This window comes from Castor canadensis, chromosome 7, assembly GCF_047511655.1.
Source record: "Castor canadensis chromosome 7, mCasCan1.hap1v2, whole genome shotgun sequence".
Classification (NCBI taxonomy): domain Eukaryota; kingdom Metazoa; phylum Chordata; class Mammalia; order Rodentia; family Castoridae; genus Castor; species Castor canadensis.
The window spans coordinates 105,004,975-105,028,644 of NC_133392.1; the positions used below are offsets into that span (position 1 = coordinate 105,004,975).

General features: G+C 34.8%; 1 protein-coding gene across 8 annotated transcripts in view; it reads left to right on the forward strand.

Annotated features, from left to right (window-relative positions):
• Positions 1-23,670, forward strand: part of Ankrd13c (ankyrin repeat domain 13C) — a 91,954-nt gene that overhangs the window by 47,140 nt on the left and 21,144 nt on the right. For all 8 annotated transcript variants that reach the window (XR_012449863.1, XR_002213356.2, XR_002213357.2 and 5 more), the window contains 4 exons: positions 3,905-3,971; positions 7,533-7,677; positions 14,304-14,435; positions 17,911-18,072. Coding sequence is in view for 5 of the 8 variants with exons in the window: in XM_074079769.1 (XP_073935870.1) it covers positions 3,905-3,971; positions 7,533-7,677; positions 14,304-14,435; positions 17,911-18,072 (506 nt within the window). In the remaining 3 variants the exon portion in view is untranslated. The remainder of the gene's footprint in view (positions 1-3,904; positions 3,972-7,532; positions 7,678-14,303; positions 14,436-17,910; positions 18,073-23,670) is intronic.

Here is a 23,670-nt window from a genome sequence, read left to right on the forward strand (position 1 = left end):
AATTCCATTGTGTATAGATACCACATTTTCTTAATCCATTCGTCAGTGGTGGGGCATCTTGGCTGTTTCCATAACTTGGCTATTGTGAATAGTGCCGCAATAAGCATGGGTGTGCAGGTGCCTCTGGAGTAACAGTCTTTTGGGTATATCCCCAAGAGTGGTATTACTGGATCAAATGGTAGATCGATGTCTAGCTTTTTAAGTAGCCTCCAAATTTTTTTCCGGAGTGGTTGTACTAGTTTACATTCCCACCAACAGTGTAAGAGGGTTCCTTTTTCCCCCCATCCTCGCCAACACCTGTTGGTGGTGGTGTTGCTGATGATGGCTATTCTAACAGGGATGAGGTGGAATCTTAGCGTGGTTTTAATTTGCATTTCCTTTATTGCTAGAGATGGTGAGCATTTTTTCATGTGTTTAGAGACCATTTCTTTTGATGAACAGAAGCTTTTTAGCTTTATGAGGTCCCATTTATCTATGCTATCTCTTAGTTGCTGTGCTGCTGGGGTTTCTTTGAGAAAGTTCTTACCTATACCTACTAACTCCAGAGTATTTCCTACTCTCTCCTGTATCAACTTTAGAGTTTGTGGTCTGATATTAAGATCCTTGATCCATTTTGAGTTAATATTGGTATAGGGTGATATACATGGATCTAGTTCCAGTGTTTTGCAGACTGCTAACCAGTTTTCCCAGCAGTTTTTGTTGAAGAGGCTGCTATTTCTCCATCGTATATTTTTAGCTCCTTTGTCAAAGATAAGTTGGATATAGTTGTGTGGCTTCATATCTGGGTCCTCTATTCTGTTCCACTGGTCTTCATGTCTGTTTTTGTGCCAGTACCATGCTGTTTTTATTGTTATTGCTTTGTAATATAGTTTGAAGTCAGGTATTGTGATACCTCCTGCATTGTTCTTTTGACTGAGTATTGCCTTGGTTATTCGTGGCCTCTTGTGTTTCCATATAAATTTCACAGTAGATTTTTCAATCTCTTTAAGGAATGTCATTGGATTTTGATGGGAATTGCATTAAACATGTAGATTACTTTTGGAAGTATCGACATTTTTACTATGTTGATTCTACCAATCCATGAGCATGGGAGATCTCTCCACTTTCTATAGTCTTCCTCAATCTCTTTCTTCAGAAGTGTATAGTTTTCTTTGTAGAGGTCTTTCACATCTTTTGTTAGGTTTACACCTAGGTATTTGATTTTTTTTGATGCTATTGTAAATGGAATTGTTTTCATACATTCTTTTTCAGTTTGCTCATTGTTAGTGTATAGAAATGCTAATGATTTTTCTATGTTGATTTTATATCCTGCTACCTTGCTATAGCTATTGATGATGTCTAGAAGCTTCTGAGTAGAGTTTTTTGGGTGTTTAAGGTATAGGAGCATGTCATCTGCAAATAGGGATATTTTGACAGTTTCTTTACCTATTTGTATTCCTTTTATTCCTTCTTCTTGCCCAAAAATGTACTGGCTCTTAAGTATTTGGCATGGAAAATCACATACCTTTTCTGATCTTCAGTTTTTTTTTCCTTCTTTTTTTTTTTTGGTGATACTGGGATTTGAACTCAGGACCTAATGCTTGCTAGGCAGGTACTCTATCCCTTGAGCTACTCCTCCAGCCCTTTTTATGGTAGGTATTTTCAAAAGAGTCTTATGAACTATTTGCCCAGAACTGGCTTTGAACTGCAGTCCTCCTAATCTCTGCCCCCTGAGTAGATTACATTTGTGAGCCACTGATGCCTGGCTTGTTTTCATTTTTAAAATGGGAAGAAAAGTAACTATTGCATCTCTTGGAAGCCTTCTTTTGTTATATATGAAATCCAACCTTTTTTTTTCCCCAAAGAATGCCCTTTGTAAAGTGTTAGGTGAGTTATAATGCTATGATCACTACTTCACTTCAAGTTTAACATTGTATGTTTATCATCGTTGAACTGATAAACTAAGTTTTTTATTGTTTTATTAGTCACAGAATATTTATGCTGTATTATTATTTTCATATCATTGATGAAAGCATTAGGCTTAGAAACTTTTTAAAGTCAGGGAGTAAATAGCATAACTAAAATTGGAATTTAAAAACTGTCCATTTTCAGTTTTGTGAGTGATAATACCTTTGGAGTACTGTGCTAGATTATGCTGAGATAAGAGAGGTTGCTGGACATTGGTGCTCACGCCTGCAATCCTAGTGAGTTAGGAGGCAGTGATAAGGAAGATTGCTGTTTGAAGCCAGCCTGGTCAAATAGTTCGTGAGACCTTATCTCAAAAAAACCCATTGTAAAAAAGGGCTGGTGGACTCTCAAGGTATAAGCCCTGAGTTTGAACTCCAGTACTAAAAAAAAAAGATGTAGAGAGGCCAATTGTTCAATTTTACATGGGTGAGAAAAAAAGCCGTATAAATTGGGAAATACGAATTGCTATATTTTTGGAATGCATTAATACCTTCTTTTGTTTGATGATTTTCTTTTTTTTCCCCCTTAATCTTTTGCTTCTTAGTCCCCAACTTGTTTTCTTTATGCATTTCCATCTTTCTCCTTTTCTGATTTTTGAGAAGTAGGTATGTGATACTAAATTTTGTTTTCGTAGATTATCATAACTTCTTCAAAAGATATAATAAGTCAAATAAACTTAGTTATAGTGATGCCTACTTGTAATTGTCTTTGGTTTATGTTACACCAAATACTTCAAGACAGATCTCAGTTACTGAGCATAAAGGAAGAGATTTGGTCCTTTCTAGATTTTTACTGTTACTGTTCTTACCAATTGTTGTTTCAAAAAGGAAAATTTTGTAAGAAAGTGATTTCTCACATTCTTTGACCATAGTAACTACTAGTTGATATTTCCTCTGAATAACTAACTTTTTGTCTTTTTATATTAATAAAGTGTTTAGAAAACTGTCTTTGATGCTGGAAGTCGTCCTAGATTTAAATGACCTCTAAGGATGTAAAGGAAACATTGATGCATTTAGGAATACCTTTAGTAGTAGTTTTACAATTCTGGTGCTCTTAAAAACTTAACAAGAAAAACTGGCCTTTAAAGTTTTCCCTAAAATCTTTGTTTCTTTCTAACTCAGGTTAATTTATCATGCATTTTTAAAGCATTGAATTTTGTAAGATATACATGTAGTATATCTTTTACCCACATATATATGCATGCTTATGTGCCCTTGTACCTGTAGTAATGTTCACAGTTTTAAGAATTTTGGGCTTCATATTTTTTCATTTGTTTTTATACATGGTAGTTTATTAAATCTGCCTTTAATGGAGATTTATTGATCTGTAGAATAATTTCCATTTACTCAGACATACCAAGTGGCTAACCATAAAAAACTGAATGTGACTTGTGGTTTGGATATGGGGTGTAGAAAATAAGAGTGGACTGTAGCAATCTATAGGTAAACAGTGTGATTTCTATTTTGTAGATTTTTGAAATTGAGTATAGTGAATTTAAAAACTCATATATTTGGGTTTCAAACTTAAATTCAACTATCTTGTTTCAACCATGTCTCTGTTGTACAAATTACTTGTCTGCTGTTTTTCCAAATTATACTTAAAGTCTCTGTTTACCAACTCCCTGAGGGGTGGATTAATTATCATAGTGCGTTGTTTACTTATATATAATATCATGCAGTAACACAGAAGTGGAATTTTATTAACTCTCTTGCTCTTGTATGTGTGGGTGAGGTTGAGGGTATAGTAAATTATACTAAAATTATAATTAATTGGATATTTAAGTTGCTCAGAATTGCTTTATATGTAAATAATTATTTCTAAGTGGAAAAATACTATTTAAAAGGAAATGATTATAATTTGTTGAGTTAGTGAAACAGTTTTATGACTCTTAGTTTAATGTTTGTAAATGTCTCAGAATTAAGGTAATATTTTTTACCTCTTGTTTTTAAAAATACAGTGCCTTTACTTTCCCGAATTCTGCCTTCTGATGCATGTAAAATATACAAACAAGGTATCAATATCAGGTAAGGTGATTTGATTTTTTTTTTTCTGAGTAAAAGCGAAGAAAATTCAGATTTTCTTTTACTTTTTGTAATCATATAGTGTACTTTTAATATGCTGTAATAAATTTTAATAAAAATGCTGTAATACATTCACATATTTCATTTGAGACAAATAAGGAACCAGAGACATAAAATCTTGACTAAAGCAGAGATACTAGTTTTATTGAACTGCACAGTAATAGGCAGAATGAAGATCATGACAATAATATTCCAGATCTAGGATGATTACCTCCCTGATCCTAGATTTATTAAAAAATAAGGGATATCTAAAGAAGGCTCGAATCTTGCCTTTTACTTCATCTCTTCCCTATTTATGTATCCATTCATCTATAGTCATTTATCCTTTCTAGTGAACACTTTAAGGCTAATTTTAATTTTCTTTTGTTCCCTTCCTTTTACAACTAAAACTGGTGTTTGGGTCTAAATGTATCTTTAACATATTTATCAGTTATATCTGTGTAAACTAATTGCAGTGAGTATGCTAACATATATCTCTGTACATATATAGGTATTTTTATAGTGTGTGTATATGTCTACCTAGAATGAAAAATAACTTGAAGGATTATTTTATAGGAATAAATTTGTAGATGAGAAAGCTCAGAGAAGTTGAGTGATTTTTTTTTTTAATGAGCATTTTACAAACAGTGACTGAACCAAGACTTCTGACTTCCTGCCATTTATCCTTCTCACCATATCACAAAGCAGAAATTTTTTTAAAAAAATCAACTGCTTGTGGTAATATTTATTATATAATCTTTTGAATTGTAGAGGAAACAACCTTTAGTTGGAAATAAATTCTAGGTAATTATCCTTAGAAATAGGATTTTATTAAGGTAGGTATTTCTGAAGTTTTTGTTTTAAAAAATAACTTCTTGGGCTGAGGATGTAGCTTAGTGGTAGAGTGCTTGCTTATCATGCATGAGGCCCTGGGTTCAATCTTAGCACTACAGAACCCATCCCCCACCCCCAAAACAAAAACAAAAGCCAACTTCTTCAGGTGTTTCTAATCATGAAAGTACTCATATACATTAAATACTTGGTTGTTTTAGAAAATTTGGAAAATGAAGAAAAAGAAGAAAATCAAGTAGGAAGAATTTGATAGTGATAGAGATTTAATTCAGTAGACTTTTATTAAGAAAGTTAGTTTTAGTTCTGTTTGAGTCTTACATTTAGGCAAAACAATCTTTAGAAAAATTGTTTCATATTTACATATGACTTTTAAAAGTAAGTGATACAAGGGCTAGAGAGATAACTCAGTGGTAGAGGTCTTGCCTTGCATGATTGAAAGCCTGAGTTTAATCCCAAGAATGCAAAAAAATTAATGATAAATGCACATTATCAAATAAAATGTGTAGGTGTATAAATGTGTGATGAATAAAACTCTAAAATGGTTAAGACAGGGACAAGTGAATAAAACCTGAGAAGAATAATTGACAGAAGTTGTAAGCTACTATAATTTAACAAGATACTCAGACATGAAAGTTTACTGACTGATGCCTGAGGCTGAAGGAGAAATGAGATAGGTTCTAAAACTGTCCTTACAAAATTTACCAGATTAATCGGGGAGGGTAGCTTTTAGGATGTATGGCAAAAGTTTATTGCCTAGATTGAGATTCTTTTTAAAGAAAAAGATCTGCTAACATCTAATAAAATCTTTGAGTTTTAAATGTTGTAAGAAATGTAGCCCAGGCTAGCCCTGAATTTGAAATCTCCTGCTTCTGCCAGTACTGAGATTATAGCCACCATATCCCGCTAAATTATATCATATATGTTAGGCCATCTAATATGTCAGAGGTATTGCAGAAGATGTATTAGTTTTCTTTCAGTTGCAAGTTGTAGAAACACAGATGAAATAAAAATCAGTATTAGTTTATGTAACTACCTGGGAAGTTTCTATGACTGATTGTAGGTATTGCTGGATCTAAGATCTCAGATTAACCATGTCAGTGTGTCTTTATCTTTCTGTGCATCTCCTCTCTCACCTTTCCCATCCCCACTCCTGGAAACCCACTACCACTCTTACCTAGATCTGGCAAGAAGGAAGTAGAGACAGAACACTGTTCTGCACCATTTTTTCTTTTGTGCTCAGTATAACTATTCCTTTTTGATATTACTAAGACCCTACATTTTATAGAGGTGAGACACGAGCCCCTTCACTGACACTATTTTCTCTTGAGCCACATGCATAAGCCATGACAGGTCTTATTTAGTAGTATAGGCAGAAAGTTATTGGGAGACGATCAGGAGCTGGCACTTGGTGATAAGACATCAGAGAGGCTTCACCCCTGAAGAAGTTGGTGAACTGCTTTTCTTAGGGCTTTTGGAAGGACATGTGTATTTTATATGGCTCGTGTGATATATATGCCATATACATTGGGTAATCATATTTTCTTCTTTGCTCTGGTTCACCCCCTGTTGTCCTAGTAAAATTATTAACAGTATTATCTTCATTCTTAAAAGCTTTTAGTTTTTATATTAAATTATATACAACCCTAGTTGTTTTTTTTTTTTTTTTGATGTAGCATGTGAGATATGTTCCAGTTTTCAGCTTTTCCTGTGTAGGGAAACCAAGAATACAAAGAAAAAATTCGTATGCTACATTAGAGATTCAGTAGCTAGAGTGGATCTCTCACAAAGACTTAAAGGAGCCTCCTGAGGTGTGATCAGCATTCTTAACAGTTGAACCAACCAGTATTTTAGATTAAGGATTGTATGTTTTGAACATCTGGTCAGGCAGAGTGAACTTGATACTCTGGCTTACAGAGTCTTGTGCTAGGTCAAAATACTCCAGGGTACTTGTGAAAGTTTTTGTTCTGGTATTTTCCCTAATTTCAGCAAGTATTGCTAGCCACTGGGCTAGACCATTCTAGGTCCAGGTTACTAAAGAACACAATGAACATACAAGTGTGTGAATCCACAAGTATTTGCTACAGAGTTGTCCATAAAGCTTTCAGGCTGTGGAGATGTTGTTTGGGAAAGAGAATAGTAGTCCGAATCTGGAAATCAAAGAATTTGCAGTAGGTTAAATGATTGCTCAAATTCAAGGATAAATAAGGTTTGATAGCAGGTGATTAGGTATAAGGAATGGATAAGATCGAAAGGAAAGTTCTCAATCCAAGAATGTGGTCCATATATTGTTGCATCCATCTCAAATACTTTACTGAGGTGGTAACATGGTCTTAGAGAGATAAAGGAATGTTAGTTCTTTTTCTGTCCTTAACTTTATTGAGTAGCTACAGTAAGGGAAATGGTAGGAAACAAAGGTATAGTAATGGAAATATTTTAACAGTGGGGAAAACTTTTTTCTCATGCTATGTTAACGAAGAAAAGTGAACTATAGATAAAAATAGAATGTGTTGAAATATTTTAAATATTTTAAATGTAGCTTTTATCTGTAAATTTAAATTTGAAATATGGTATTAACATCTTAGTTTGAGTTTTGGAGTCACAAAGTTTATTTAATTACTAAAGTTTTATCACAATTTTATTTGTCAGAATTTCTTACCTCTCCATTTTTCACAGGCTTGACACAACTCTCATCGACTTTACTGACATGAAGTGCCAACGAGGGGATTTAAGCTTCATTTTCAATGGGGATGCAGCACCCTCTGAATCTTTTGTAGTATTAGACAATGAACAAAAAGTTTATCAGCGGATACACCATGAGGTAAGTGTGTTGTCTTTTTTTTTGTTTGTTTTTTAACTTTATTTTTTTCCTCTTTTTTAAAAAATCTGGGTGAGGGTACACTGTGGTATTTACAAAAGTTTTTATAATATGTTAAATACACATACTTGAATTCACCCCCTCCACTAGTCTCCTTTATCCTTCCCTCACCCCAATTCCTGGAACAGTTTTAACAGTTATCCTTTTTCCATTCACATATAGAGCATGTTGTCTTATTACTGTTTTTCTAAATGGTTAAAAAAAAAAGCCTATGTATTTAGCCATGCCTCTATATATTTTCTTTAAAAGAATTAAATGTAACTCAAATGGTTTATTCCTAAAGCATTGATTTCCTTACTTCATCCTGACCAATCCATTGAGTTGCTCAGAATTCACCAAATATCTCCTAGATCAATGGACTACAACTTCTCTTAGTTCTCATTTGCAGTTTTCATTTTCTGAACTTGTGTTGACCCTTCTACCATTCAGTGTCATACTACCTTAGCTACTTTCAATGTTGCTTTATCTCCTTAATAAGAATGCCTATTTTGGCTATTTCTGTACTCTTTTACTCTTTGTAACTCTTTGACTGTCTTTTTCTTCTATCTTTTCCCTCTTTATCTACCTCTATCACATGATATCTTAATGTTAATATTCATTATACCACTGTTGAAAAACCACAGGTACCATTATCTTTGTCCTTTGTTCCCTTTCCTTGCTGTCAACTAAAGAAAACTTTTTAAATATCTGTGTATCGATAGCACTAAAGACTTTTTTTCTTTGGGGGGGTGGGGGGCGGATTCTCCTTGTGGTGCCTGTGATGGTCAAGTTCCTGAACTCAAGCGATTCTCCTCCCTTACATTCCTGAATGCCCTATAGGTGTTTTTTATTTGTTTGTTTTCGTTTGATGGTACTGGAGTTGAATTCAGAGCTTTGCTCTTGGTAGATAGGCACTCTACACTTGATTTACTCCACCAGACACTACAGGCATGTTTTTAAATCAGCTTTTTTTTTTTTTTTGCTATTGGCAAAAAAAATGGAATGTTTTTCAGCACTCCATTTCTCCCTGTTGCCATGTCATAGTCACATCTCGGGGTTCCTTTCTGAATATCTCTTAGATTAGACCTTCTTACTGTTATATCTGTTGACAAGACCTTAGTTACCTTGTATGTCCTATTGAAATAGTGTATTGTAATTGACACTAAGCAGTGAAGGTACAGAATTAAAGAGGAGAAGAAAGAAGAAAAAATGGTGTTCTTTGTAGAGGAAGCAGGATGAATAAAGTTAGGGAAATAGGAATAAGAATGGTCTATTTGGGGCTGGCAGAGTGGCTCATGGGAGAGTGCCTGCCTGTCAAGCACGAGACCCTAAGTTCAAGCCCCAATATTACTACCACCACCAAAAAAAAAAAAAAAGGTCCATTTGGGAAACATGGTCTATCTGATTCTAGAATGGGTTCTCTTATTGAATGAGAAAGGAGTTTATGAAAGATTAAAAAACCCCATAAGAACCAGGCATGGAGGCTCATGTCTGTAATTCTAGGTACTTGGTGGGGGGGAGGGTCGGAGATCAGCACAGTCATGGTTCAAGGCCAGCTCTGGCTAAAAAAAGTTTGTGGGACTCCATCTTACCCAATAGAAGCTGTGTGTTGTAGTGTGCACTTGTCCTCTGAGCTACATGGGAAGCAGTCCAGTCTGGCTGGGCAGAAATGCAAGACCCTATTCAAAAAAATGCCTAAAGAAAAAGGGTTGTGTATTGGCTCAAGTGGTAGAGCACTGGTCTAACAAGCCCAAGGCCCTGAGTTCAAACTCCAGTACTGGTAAAAGAAGCCCAAAAAACTATGATAATTTAGGATTTGCTGCAGTCAGCAACAGTGTCACAGAATTTTAAACAAGATTTTGATTTGATCAAAAGATGAGTTGATTTGGGTGAATTGACCCTCCCTCCCTACTCCGTCCCTCCCCTCCTTCTTCCCTCCATTCCTCCCTCATAAATGCTAGGCACTGCTAGGCACTATGGATAATAGTATTTCATTAATAGTATATATCATTTAATACCATGTACTATAGCACTAAAAAATAATTGGCAGCATATAAGGATTATAATCTAAGTGATTTATAGCTTTCCTCATTAAGTCCTTAAAATTACCACCCAAATAAGGTCGTACCCCCATTTTACAGATGAGAAAATTGAGGCCTGTAGATGTTAAATAATGGCTTTAAGATCACACAGCTAGCATTCTACATGAATAGGAAAACAGTGATTAGAGACAGGGAAATAAAGATGTTTTTATAGATACTTATTTGAGAGGTGGTACAGATACTAGAATAGTGCAGTAAATAACTAAGAAGGAAATTTTATATACATTTTTAGAAATGACATAATAGAAATTGCTAATAGTATGAATGTAGTGAATTAAGAACAGGAAACATTTAAGATTAAGTGCAGTGATACTGGCTTGAAAAGTGGACAAAGATGATGCCACTTGGTAGGTTTGGGACAGTTGGAAAAGGAAACAGGTTTAGGATTTTAGGTGATGTTCATTGTGAATACATTGCTAAAGTTGGTGTATTTCTTTATAAAGCATTTGCTATTATTTAGTTCTTGAAATGTTTATTTTCTTTGAGTTTTACCTTGGTTAGTTATTTTCCCATTTCTCCTTATTTTCTTTTGTTCCTTTTTGTCTGCTTATCTTTTAAAATATTGATATGACCTTTATGTGGTTTTCATTTTTATAAGAACAATCTTCATTCTGTAATTAGCTTTTATAGGCTAATGATTCACAAATATATGTTGGTATCTTAGATAGTTCTTCTGGATGAAGACCTGTGTATTTAAATACCTGATGGATATTACATACCTCCTAGGTACCTCATTTAAAACTGAACTCATTATTTTCCCTTCAGACCTGTTTTCTCCTATTTTTCCTTTCCTGGTAAATCATAACATTCTCTGTTCAGTCAGAAATCTGGGAGTTATTTTTGATATCCTTTGTCATAATTCATATTTCTTAGGGAACATGTCTACTGCTTTCTGTTTCCTTAATGTCTTACAGTTATCCCTTTTTTATACACATTCCTATTGCCATAATCTGGATACTCCATATTTCTCAGTTATACTATTACAAAAGTTTGATATGTGATCTTCCTATCTCTCTGATTGTCTGCTTCTAAGTTATCCTATATGTTAAAGAGCTATTGAACTTAAGTTTTTTTTTTTTTGCCGGTACTGGGGTTTGAACTCAGGGCTTCATGCTTGTTAGGAAGGCAATATACCACTTAAGCTGCTCATCTACTGAATTTTAAAAGCAAATTTATAGTCAGGCCCAGTACTTGGAAGGCTAAAGCAGGAGGATTGAGAGTTTGAGGTGTGCCTGGGCTATGTAGCGTGACCCTATCTCAATAAACTAAACCTAACCTCTAAGAAAACCAAATACATGAAATCTTTCTTGCTTAAACATACTTTTAAACATTCCCAATTAACTAAAGAGTGAAATTCAAACCTCTTCAAATAGCTTGGTTCCTTTTGTGACCTGATTTTTGCTCACTTGTTTAGCCTTTGTCTTGTCTTGCTAGGCCCCTCATTCTGTATCTCTTTTAGATACCTCATTCTGAACTGTTCACAGTTTTTCACGTTACCAGACCATTTAGGAATTCATTTCTTTGGTCAGGTTTCCATTTCCTAAACCTGGCATGCCCTCCTTGCATCATCACACCTTTCATTACCTACTTAGTGTCACTTCCTCCCCTGTGAGGTGACCTTGTTTTCTTTATGTTCTTTCTAAATCTGGAACCATAAATCTTTTAGTGCAATATTTGTTTATTTGGCTTTCTCTCTCTAGTGGGGTAAGCTTTCTAAGGGCCATAGGGTTCTTTTAATTGTATTCTCTGGTACCTAACACAGCATTTACACCAAGATTGGCAAACTGTTTCAGTAAAGATAGAGATAATAAATGTTTTAGAAATTTAGATATATTTGTGGTCTGTACTGTGTCACAACTGTTCAACTCTGCTGTTACAAGAATAACAGCAATTATAAGCAATATGTAAATAAGTGTGCATGATGATATTTCAATATGATTTTATTTTTTGAAAAGGCAGTCAACTGGATTTAACCTGCCAGTTATAATTTGCTGACCCCTATTCTAGACTCTCAGGTATTTATTTGTTTGACCTCTTGCATATTAAATGACAGCAGGATAGCCAACTAGACAATAATAACTGAGTTGTAAATATGGCACTGAGATAAGGTTAAGAAGCCATTGATAAATTTAGCAGTGTAAGTATTAGTTGATAAGATCAGTATGGCATTGATAAGATCACCAGATGAATGATACTTATGGTAATATGTATATGAATGTGTACATAATACCTAAAATATAGGAAACTGCATTTTGAGCAGCAATTCTTAGGGCAGTAGGCCTTCTACATTCTCAGGTTCTCAATCCTCAGATTTAATCAACCATATATCAAAAATATTCTAAATGAATTTGTACTGAACATAACACATTTTTTTTTATTATCATTATTCCCTAAATAGCTACTATTTACATAGCATTTATATTTTAGAGGTATTAGAAGTCATCTAAAGATGAGTGAAAGTACCTAACTTACATGGAAATACTGCACCATTTTATACAAGAAACTTTAGCATCCACAGGTTTTGGTATGTGCAGTATCCTGGAACCACTTCTTCACGGGTCCTGAGGGAGGATTGTATTTGTTTATCCTAATGTGCATATATAAGTAATAATTGTTCATTAGATCTTTGCTGAAGGAATGTAATTAACTGAAGATCTTTTTCGATGATGTGGTTAGGAGGTATCTGATTTATAGAGGGATTCTATTTAAATGTTTATATGAAACATGAGTTTCTACGTAAGTAATGTGATATATAGTGTTTAGTTTCCAAGCAGACATATAAAATTCTAGTTGTTATAACATATTTGAAGTGTAGTGTTTAATAATTCTTTTCAACCTACTCTAACCAAACTTTTTCTTTAAAAAATTGTGTTCAGTATTTGCATTACAGGAATATGCTTTTCCCTATTATGATCTTGGCAGTAATCTCAAGATTTTGCAGTCTTCAACTGTAAGGGTAGAAGAAATGGTTCTGTCCTTCTTCTAAGCCATTGCTGTTTTCCACAGACTGAAAGAGTGAAGTGGTGAAGAATAGAAAATAGGGCTCTTGAGAACCTAGAACAAAGAAGGTATAGAAAATTGAGCCTCTAGCCATTACAAACTTTTGGACAACTCTCATTCCCCAGATAGATCTCTACCTTTACCTAATATTAGAGTGTCTTTCAGACTATTAGGAGAAAGAACCTCATCCTACATCTGCTCACTTACTCCTCTGTATCTGATCACTTAGTCATCTTCGTCTTGGAAATTTATCATAACAGGATAAAAATGGGGAGAAATGGGAAAAAAAAAGAGAAACATTTCCTGCCTCCATGCAGGAGGTGGGAATAGAGACTCAAAATGGTGGTCCCCATCTCTTAGTCTTACATTGGAGAGCTGAGTCACTTAGTCTTCTATTCCTGAAGCAAGCACAGAATTTAACACTTTTTTCATCTAGAAAGTAATTCTTCCTCAGTTACTGTGTACCTGAAGCAAGTTTACATATGAGGTTTAGAAATCATACCTGGTATTAATGACTTCCTTTTTATAGGAAATAAAAGACCCATCCTCTCTCTCCTTCCTTTTAAAAGTTGTGGAGAAAGAAAGGCTCATATGATATTGACAGATTTTTTTATTAACAGAACTGATTCTTCTTATTTTTAAAGAAAACAAACCTTTGTAGCTGAGTGTGGTGGTGCATGTCTATAATTCCAGCACTTATGAAGGTGAGGCAGGAGAGTTCTGAGTTTCAGGCCATCCTGGGCTACATAGTGAGACCCTGTCTCAAAACGAAAACAAAACAAAAAATACTAAAACAAGGACAGGGGCATGGCTCAAGTGGTAGAGTGCCCCAGCTGTGAAGCCCTGAGTTCAAACTCTTAGCATTGTTTAAAAATCCCTCCTCAAAACCTTTATATAGACATTTCATCTCAGGTGTCAATTTATTTTAAAGTAATGTTTTATTATTATTATTATTATTATTATTATTATTATTATTATTTTTTTTTTTGTGGTACTGGGTTTCAAACTTACGGCCTTATGCTTGCTAGGCAGGTGCTATACCACTTGACCCACTCCACCAGCCCTTTTTGGTGTTGGATATTTTTGAGATAGAGTTTCACTAATTATTTGCTCAAGCTGGCTTCAAACTGTGATCCTCCTGATGTGTACTTCCTGAGTAAGGTAATGTTTTAAAATTGCTCAGCAGACTAGACAGTTCTGTAATGGGTAGCACTGTTTCAATTACGTGTCTTATAGGGGTGTAAAAATGCTGTTTCATGTATCCTGCTTTTAAAGATTCATAATTAATAGGTAATAATTCAGATTTATTGGAGAAGATACTAGATATTGAAATTTAAACATCTAATTGTTTTTAGAATGAATAGCACTCACATTTAGAAGCTGTCCTTTTTGATTTAAAATCTGTAACATTATAAGTGTTAATATTTTTATATGTAGACCTTTGAGGAAAACCTAGATTCTTATGTTTTACTTTTGCCCTCATCTTAGGAGTCAGAGATGGAAACAGAAGAAGAAGTTGACATTTTAATGAGCAGCGATATTTATTCTGCAACTTTATCAACCAAATCAATTTCTTTCACACGTGCCCAAACTGGATGGCTTTTCCGGGAAGATAAAACAGTATGTGCAAATCTAGATTTTCAAACTTTAAAAATTAGTATTTAATATTGCCAAAAATTGTAATGGGACTGTAGGAAGAAGTAGCTTATTTATGCCAGATGTGGTTGTGCATGCCTGTAATTTCAGCATATGGAAGGCTGAAGCAGGAGGATTGAGAGTTTGAGGTCCAGCCTAGACTATATCCTGACTTCTAAGCCAGCCGTGGCTACATGTGAGACTCTGTCTCAAAAACTATATACGTAGCTTATAGAATTGTCTTCAACTAGTCTTTATGTATGAATCCAGATTGGTAAACATAATGTTTGGTTACAGAGTTGGAATGTATACTTTGAGAAGCCAGGAGAGAGAGTTTAGTTTACTTGAGTTCTCTGCCAGGAAGGTTTTTTTGTTAACTGCCTTATTATACAGAGAAAAGTGTTTTCATTGGCTTCCATTTTATTTCCAGTGCTTTATTTATAAGAAGGGTGAGATACACCTGAATTCATTTCCCTGTATCTTTTTTTCTTCCCCACTTTCACTGAGTATCTGTAGCTCAGTAGTCTATGTAAACTCAAATTAAGCTTACTTTTCTATAAGACTATCATTAACTTAAATCTCAGTGGAAGTTTTCTCCATTAATGATTTGTAAATTCTCTCCATAATTCCTATTTATCTGTCAGCATAGGGTAATAGAAGACTTTAAAAAATATATTTAAAAGAATTTTCAAGATGTGGTGGTGCATGCTTGTAATCCTGGTACTTGGCAGGCTGAAGCAAGACAATCACTTGCAGCCAGTCTGGGCTAATAACCAGACACTGCCTCAATATCTCCCCCAAATATATGTACATATATAATATATATTATAAAAATACATATTTTAAATTTTTGAATGAAATGTGTAAAGAAGCATTTATACATATGTAGATATATGTATATTTGTGATACAAGGGTTTGAACTTGGCCTTGCATTTGCTAGGCAAGCATTCTGCCATTTGAGCCATACCTCCAGCTCTTTTTTGCTTTAGTTATTTTTCAGGTGTGGTCTCACATTTTTGCACAGGACTGGCCTCACACATGGTCACCCATGTAGCTGGGATCACAGGGGTTTGCCACCTTAAGAGTAGCTCAGATTATAGGTATGAGCTACCACGTCTGACTATTTTGATAAATTTTTGAATTTTAGAATAACTGCATCAGGTAAGGGGCAAGATGAACTGTTTTTAAAAATTATATTTTTAGTAAACACAGTAAGAAGATATATTTGCGTTAGAGAAACAAAAATATAGCTTGGGATTCTCTGAAAAACAAGATTAATAGGAGATAGAAAAAGGGGGAAGAAATAGTAGGGGAGAAGAAAGAGTAGGAGAAGGAGAGGGAGAAACATTTATTTTTAGGACTTGGTTCATGTAATTTTAGGAGTTGACAAGTTGGAAATTGTATACAGCAGTCTAGCAAGTTGGAAATTCAGGGAAGAGTTAATATTGTAGTATTGAGTCAAAAATCTAAAGACTAGACAGACTATCAGGCAGTGTATCGGTGAGGCAGTTTTGAAGTAAAAGACCCACCTCATTTTGGAGAATAATCTTTTTTACCAGAATTTAGCTGATTAAAATGTCAGTTACATCTAAAAAATAGCTTTATAGCAACATCTTGACTAATACCAGAGCATTTTAGCCTAGCCAAATTAATATAAAATTAACCATCATACAACTTCACACACACAGCTGGACAGTCTCCCTTGACTACTACCCACAGTCTCCTACTACCCAAAATCCTAGACACCTTGCTGAAGGTTATCTGTAAATCCTCCAGACCTTTTTTTATTTTCCATGTGTAGATATGTATTCATAATAATATGTAGTCTTTTGTTTTGATGTTGTACCTGTTGTTTTGCAACTGGCTGTTTTTAGTCTTTAGTATGAGATAGAAGCTTTTTCTTACCATTGCATGTAGTGCTACTTCATTCTTTTTAGCAACTGAATAGTATTCCGTACTATGGATATTCTGTAACTTGTTTATCCAATTTTATTTTTATACATTTAATTAGTTAGGCACATCTTTATGTTTTCTGCTGTTATAAATGAATGTGCCTACCATCCTTTTACATGACTTTGTATTGTATGTTAAAGGTAGCAAGAAATGAAATGGCTGGATCATGGGGAATACATACTTCACATTTTTATTGATATAATAACATACATTTAATAAATGCTTTGTCATTGTATGGTTTCAAAGCCTGATAATTACTACCCAGCCACAGATGAATTCTAACTGTGAGTTCTAGGCTCATCAGTTTTCCTCTCTAAGCCTATTTGGCAACAAATGGCATTTAGGATTCCAAGTTGTGGGATCCTGCATTGCAGTCCATTTGTTGGTTTGGAGTCTTATTTGTCTGTACTCTGTTCTTCTGGACAGCATTAGATGGATCACTTCAAGAGAAGATAAAATTGAAACTGCTATTCATCTAGTGCTACTGCTAAGCAGCTCAAAGCTCTTGAACAGCATCTAGGTGATCTCCTTAAATCTTTGACAGGTAAGGAGGGAGTCAGTATGCTTATGGTTCCCATTTTGTAGGTAGAAACTGGTGCAAAATGCTTTGCTTTCTGATGACTTATATGCAAGGAGGCCACCGAAGCAAGGTGGACCAGGAAATAATGCTAAACACATAGTTTTGGAATGACAGAAAAGAGCAATGCAGAGACTGATTTGCATGTAGGTAGAAGTGGGAAGCTTGTTTTTACTAAGTTATTGATTTATTTTTAAAGTATTTCAAACTCTGACCACCTGTAGGTCTGAAAAAAGGTGAAGGTTAATGTTGAAGGATTAGCAAGACTTCATTGAAAAGAAGTAACTACTTTTGTTGCCTTTCTTGTCACTTGAATTTCCTTCTCCCCAGTCCATAATTAAAATACTTAAATGTGTCGGGGAGCAAGACTACTCTGCTTTCTCTGCTTCTTTCCAAAGCAGCAAGCAGCTACAACTTAAATTTTGGTCCTGTTAGAGATTAGAGAACATAAGCAGGGTCACCAATTATAGTTGTATTAGAGATTCTTATGTGACTTGGATTGTTTCATCTTTATTCTGCTTTTCTTTTCTATCTATAAAATGGGAACAGTGTAATCCCTGACCCCTCCTTGTTACTCATAATGTTTGTTGGTTTAATAAAGTTTTCAGATAGCTTTGTGCTACTTGGGAGTAGATTATAAAAGAATACTATGTGGTATTTTTATTTAGTCTTAACTCACCTGTAAGTTAATAACTGTACATTTTTGTGTCTTTTAAAATTTCCTGTATACATTGGAGATGCATAATTTGTATATTTTAATGTAACAGGATATATAAAATGATTTGGTAATTTCAAATATTAAAGGGATATTTATTTTCACTGACATATTATATGTTTACAGAAAAATATATTACTTTGACACTTTTCTTTTTAATCTTAGAAGAACTTACTTTAAATTTCATTATTTTGAATGTTTGGTTTTGTTTTAGGAAAGAGTAGGAAACTTTTTGGCAGACTTTTATCTGGTGAATGGACTTGTTTTAGAATCAAGGAAAAGAAGGGAACACCTCAGTGAAGAGGATATTCTTCGAAATAAGGCCATCGTGGAGAGTTTGAGTAAAGGTGGAAACATAATGGAACAGAATTTTGAGGTATAATTTTTACTTTTCCTAATTTATTGTTTTCTCATGAGAAAAAGGATGGCGTTCCTGACATTTGAGATGTTTTACTATGAATTTCCTTTTGTTTTTCTGTGAGTCTTCATTTTCTTCATGTCACTATTAGGAAGCAAAGAAAAAAAAAAAACTTTTTTTTTTTTTTTTGTGAGGGTTTATGCTTGTTATTTGAGTCTCCATTAATAAGTACATTAAAATCGTTTGTGAGTATGAAACCCAGTGTTAACTTTTATTCCACGTTCCTTTATGTAAAGTTCCAAAATCTGCTGCTTCGAAGGCCCAGCTAAAGATCCATCACTAACCTATACCATCCCGTAAATTTTTTATTCAGATATGTTTATTGAAAGCATGCTGTATGCAAAGCATTGCATGATCAGTAAGGAATGGGGAGGGAAATTAAGAAATAAAGAGATACATTAAACATGGTAACTACTCCTACCATCTTTCCTAATGAAATTAATTGGATGGATTCTTAAATATATTTTTTATTTTGGCAATTTTAGTTTTACAAATAAGTACTAGAATTCCTGAATATCTTTCAAGATTCCTCAAATGTTAACATGTTATTATATTGTTTTTCAAACGATAGGGTAGGGACCCTTTCGTAGATAGGGAATTAATTTAGTGTGCCACAATTACCTTTTCTTTTTTTTTTTTTTTAATATTAGTATCTGAATAAAAGTGATAGAAGCTGGGTGCTGGTGGCTAATGCCTGTGATCCTAGCTACTAAGGAGACAGTGATCAGGAGGGTTGAGGTTTGAAGCCAGCCCAGGGAAATAGTTCTTGAGACCCCATCTTGAAAAAAATCCATCACAGAAAAGGGCTGATGGAGTGACTCAAGGTGTATGCCCTGAATTCAAACCCCAGTTCTGGAAAAAAAATGAAAAAAGATAGAAAACAACCAGAGCAACACGCATAGAGTCATTACTAGTTCATAAAACAATAGTTTATGTGTGTGTTGTATAAACATTCATACACGTGGGGGCTGGATTGAAGTGTAAACAGTCATAGGCATAAGAAAATAAAGACTATGAAAAGGAAGTTTGAATTACTTCAGTGTTGAATCCCTCCTCTATGGTGCCAGGTTATATGCCCTGGAGATGGATAAATTTTCCAGAATAGTATGCCTGATTCCAGCCAATTCATGGTAATACTATATGTTCCAAAAAAATATTTTTTTTCTTTTTATTTTTAGTTTAATTCTGCAGCCTAGAAAAATGTATGGTTTTTTCCTTTCAGCGTTTTTTGATTACAGTCAGATTGAGAGAATTTTGTTAAAATAGCTTTTTTTTTTCCTTTTTCTTTTATTATTCATATGTGCATACAAGGCTTGGTTCATTTCTCCCCCCTGTCCCCACCCCCTCCCTTACCACCCAGTCCACCCCCTCCCTCTCCCCCCCAATACCCAGCAGAAACTATTTTGCCCTTATTTCTAATTTTGTTGTAGAGAGAGTATAAGCAATAATAGGAAGGAACAAGGGTTTTTGCTGGTTGAGATAAGGATAGCTATACGGGGCATTGACTCACATTGATTTCCTGTGCGTGTGTGTTACCTTCTAGGTTAATTCTTCTTGAACTAACCTTTTCTCTAGTACCTGTTCCCCTTTTCCTATTGGCCTCAGTTGCTTTTAAGGTACCTGCTTTAGTTTCTCTGCGTTGAGGGCAACAAATGCTAGCTAGTTTTTTAGGTGTCTTACCTATCCTCACCCCTCCCTTGTGTGCTCTTGCTTTTATCATGTGCTGAAAGTCCAATCCCCTTGTTGTGTTTGCCCTTGATCTAATGTCCACATATGAGGGAGAACATACGATTTTTGGTCTTTTGGGCCAGGCTAACCTCACTCAGAATGATGTTCTCCAATTCCATCCATTTACCAGCGAATGATAACATTTCGTTCTTCTTCATGGCTGCATAGAATTCCATTGTGTATAGATACCACATTTTCTTAATCCATTCGTCAGTGGTGGGGCATCTTGGCTGTTTCCATAACTTGGCTATTGTGAATAGTGCCGCAATAAGCATGGGTGTGCAGGTGCCTCTGGAGTAACAGTCTTTTGGGTATATCCCCAAGAGTGGTATTACTGGATCAAATGGTAGATCGATGTCTAGCTTTTTAAGTAGCCTCCAAATTTTTTTCCGGAGTGGTTGTACTAGTTTACATTCCCACCAACAGTGTAAGAGGGTTCCTTTTTCCCCCCGCATCCTCGCCAACACCTGTTGGTGGTGGTGTTGCTGATGATGGCTATTCTAACAGGGGTGAGGTGGAATCTTAGCGTGGTTTTAATTTGCATTTCCTTTATTGCTAGAGATGGTGAGCATTTTTTCATGTGTTTTTGGCCATTTGAATTTTTTCTTTTGAGAAAGTTCTGTTTAGTTCACTTGCCCATTTCTTTATTGGTTCATTAGTTTTGGGAGAATTTAGTTTTTTAAGTTCCCTTTATATCCCTTTATATTCAGTCCTTTGTCTGATGTATAGTTGGCAAATATTTTCTCCCACTCTGTGGGTGTTCTCTTCAGTTTAGAGAACATTCCAAGAAAATATTTTAATGTTTAGATAGTTCATGTATTAAATGGATCAGTCATAATTTAGTTAAGTGAGTACACTGATCATGACAATTTAGTGTGATCTTACACCCTTCCTGCCTGTATGTACTCTTTTTTCTTGCGTTGAATTAGAGCCTCATCAGTCTTCATTTAATTACTGAATTTTGGTTAGTACGTTTGTGCTCAGGAGAAAGAAATGGAGATAAGTTGAAAGAGGGGATGCTGAACTTACTTGTTGACAAAGTTACCCCCTTTTTCCATTGACCAGACAAAAAGGCCATGGGTCTTTGGACTTGTATTATGTTTTAAATTTTATTAAGAGTTTCTTTAAAATGCTTTCTAAGTTTCATTTTCATTGAAATCAGAAACCCAATCATATAGCCCTGATTTATTGTCCATATAAAATTGCCATCTTTTCTGAACTACTTTACTATTTTATTTTCTGTAGTCTCTTGGACACATCCCACCCCCTCCTCTTTTTGCAGTACTTGATATTTTCTGTAATCCTTTGGTCTTTAATGGTGTATTGTTTTGAGCTAGGTGCAGTGGTGCACACCTGTAGTCCTAAGAACTTAGGGGGCTGAGGCTGGAGGATTGCTTATGCCCAGAAACTTGGGACTGTAGTGTGTTAATGCTGTTTTGGTGTCTGCAGTAAGTAAAAATAGTCGGGGATTTGCCTGTGAATAATCACTGCACTTCAGCCTGGGCAGTAGCTTTAAAAATCTTATTTTTGTATTTCTTGTTAACTGTTCATCTCTGTATTTTCTTTTCTTTCCAAGTGAATGGGATAAACTTAGGCCCTTGAATAAGACCTTGTGGGTGCGAGGCAAGTGTTCTACCACTGAGCTTATACTTATTCCTACACTTCTCTGTAGCTCCCGTGTTCAGCATCTAGCATATGCCAGGAGCATTTCAGATGACTGAAACATTGAAGGAGTAGAAATTATTACGTGGTTACTGTATTCTTGTTGGGATGTAAAAAATTGATAATATTTCTTTTGGAACTTGATGGAACTGTTAACAGGTCCTTAGAAACTGCTTTTGCTAAAAGGCACAGACTCCTTATACCTGGACATACAATATAACTTAAAGCAAGATAAAAACCTGACATCCAGCCTCCATTTTGCATCTGTCTCCTTTGCTCTGAGTCTCTCGTGAGGTCACCTTGGTTTCCAGGAATGATAGTACTGATCTTTATGACAAGGGTCCAAAACCACCCCTAATGAATAGCAAAGCCTCACAAGATAGATCACCCCCTAAATATGGACCTTTGATGATGAAGCTGTACCCTGGAGCAGGTATAATCATCTCATAGGAACGAGATATCCCCCCCACCCCCAAATGATGACAGCAGTAACAACAACTTTTCTGGGACTTTTCATTTGAAACTTTATATTTACATACTATCTTCCAATTGCATTTGTTCTATTAAAAATCCAAAGTTTAGATTCCATATTGTTTGGAGGCTGTTTTGACCCATTTGTATTTATTTGAACTAATTTAAAGTTCTGCCATTTGTTTGACTAGGAAAATTAAAATCTGTAATTTTGCATTAAAAATTAACTGGGAAAAAATATAAGGTACACAAAGTAACCAAAATGTTAAAAGGAGATCTCTTGTTATTTAGATAAGAATGAAGTGCTAAATATGTTTGTGTCCCACAGGGAGAATTCTAGCTGACTAGTTATTCATAAAATCATAAACCTGTGACCTGGAAAGAAAAATAAAGACTAAAGGATGGTTTATCTAAGAGTGTTCTCTAAATTAATGTAATTGTTTTTATGTGTCATTTTGTATATATCTATAGTCTGTCTATGATAATTGACTTATTGGAGAGTTAAATAGTTGCATGACTATGGGAGCAATAAATTGGAGATTGACCCAAAACACTTCACTCACTGTTTTGCTTCAGCCATCAAAATAAATTTCTATCAAAAGGAGTCCTAACATGGCATTGGTGAAAACTTAACCTGCCCCTAGCATTCTCCCCAAAACAACAAATTAACTTTTCTGCAGTGCATTTATTTTGCATTTTGTAGCTATTTTATGTTAGCTTAAGTTGACATTTTTGATGTGCTTAATTTAAAGCGTGTGTGTGTGTGTGTATGTATGTGTACGTGTGTGTGTGTGTGTGTGTGTGTGTATACGTGTGAGGGTGAGCATGAGCATCTTTAGGATGATTGTTGGACTGCAATTGTAGAGTTAATGTAGAGGGCCTATTTCCCCTCTAAGTGTTTTCTATTTTTTTTCTCCCTTCTTCTGCTGCTGCTTCTAAAATACCATCTATTTAAGATTGTTATCTTAGTCCTAGTTAAAATGGAGACATACAAGAGTTACTTCAGGACTGAAGGAAAAAAAAAGGGTCATTTTAAAACCAAGGAAAACTGCTTGATTAGAGACATGCAGAAAAGGATCTTAAAGATTGTCTATGTGAACAGATTATCGTAATGTTTCATTCTGTCATAAATATAATTTGGATTCAACCCTCTTTTACAATACATTTAAGTCTATTTACAAATGTTTTTCATAAATTGTTAGTATATAGAGAACCAGTTTCAGATAGCTTTCTTCCTGGGTCTTGATTAAAATATAATTAAGTTAAGATTCTAATTAACATGTGTATAGTTCTATATGCAGAAAAGACATGAAGAATTTAAGCTATGTTTTAAATAAAAACTATAAGAGAAGCATAAGTGTTTTATTTAAAAATATTTTATTAAAAAAAATTTGGGTGCAGTGGCTCATGTCTATGATTACAGCTGCTCAAGAGGCAGAGATTTGAAGGGTTGTTGTTTGAGGTTGGCCCAGACAAAGAGTTGGCAAGACCCTATCTCAGCAAAAAAAGCTCAGTGTATTGGCACATATCTGTCATCCCAGCTTTGCAGAAGCCTAAGTACAAGGATTGCTGTGCGGGCTGGCCTGGGAAAAAAATGCAAGAATCTACCTAAAAAATAACTAAAGCAAAAAGGACTGAGGGTGCCTGAGTTTAAACCCCCAGTATTGCAAAGAAAAAAAAAAAAAAAGACAAAAC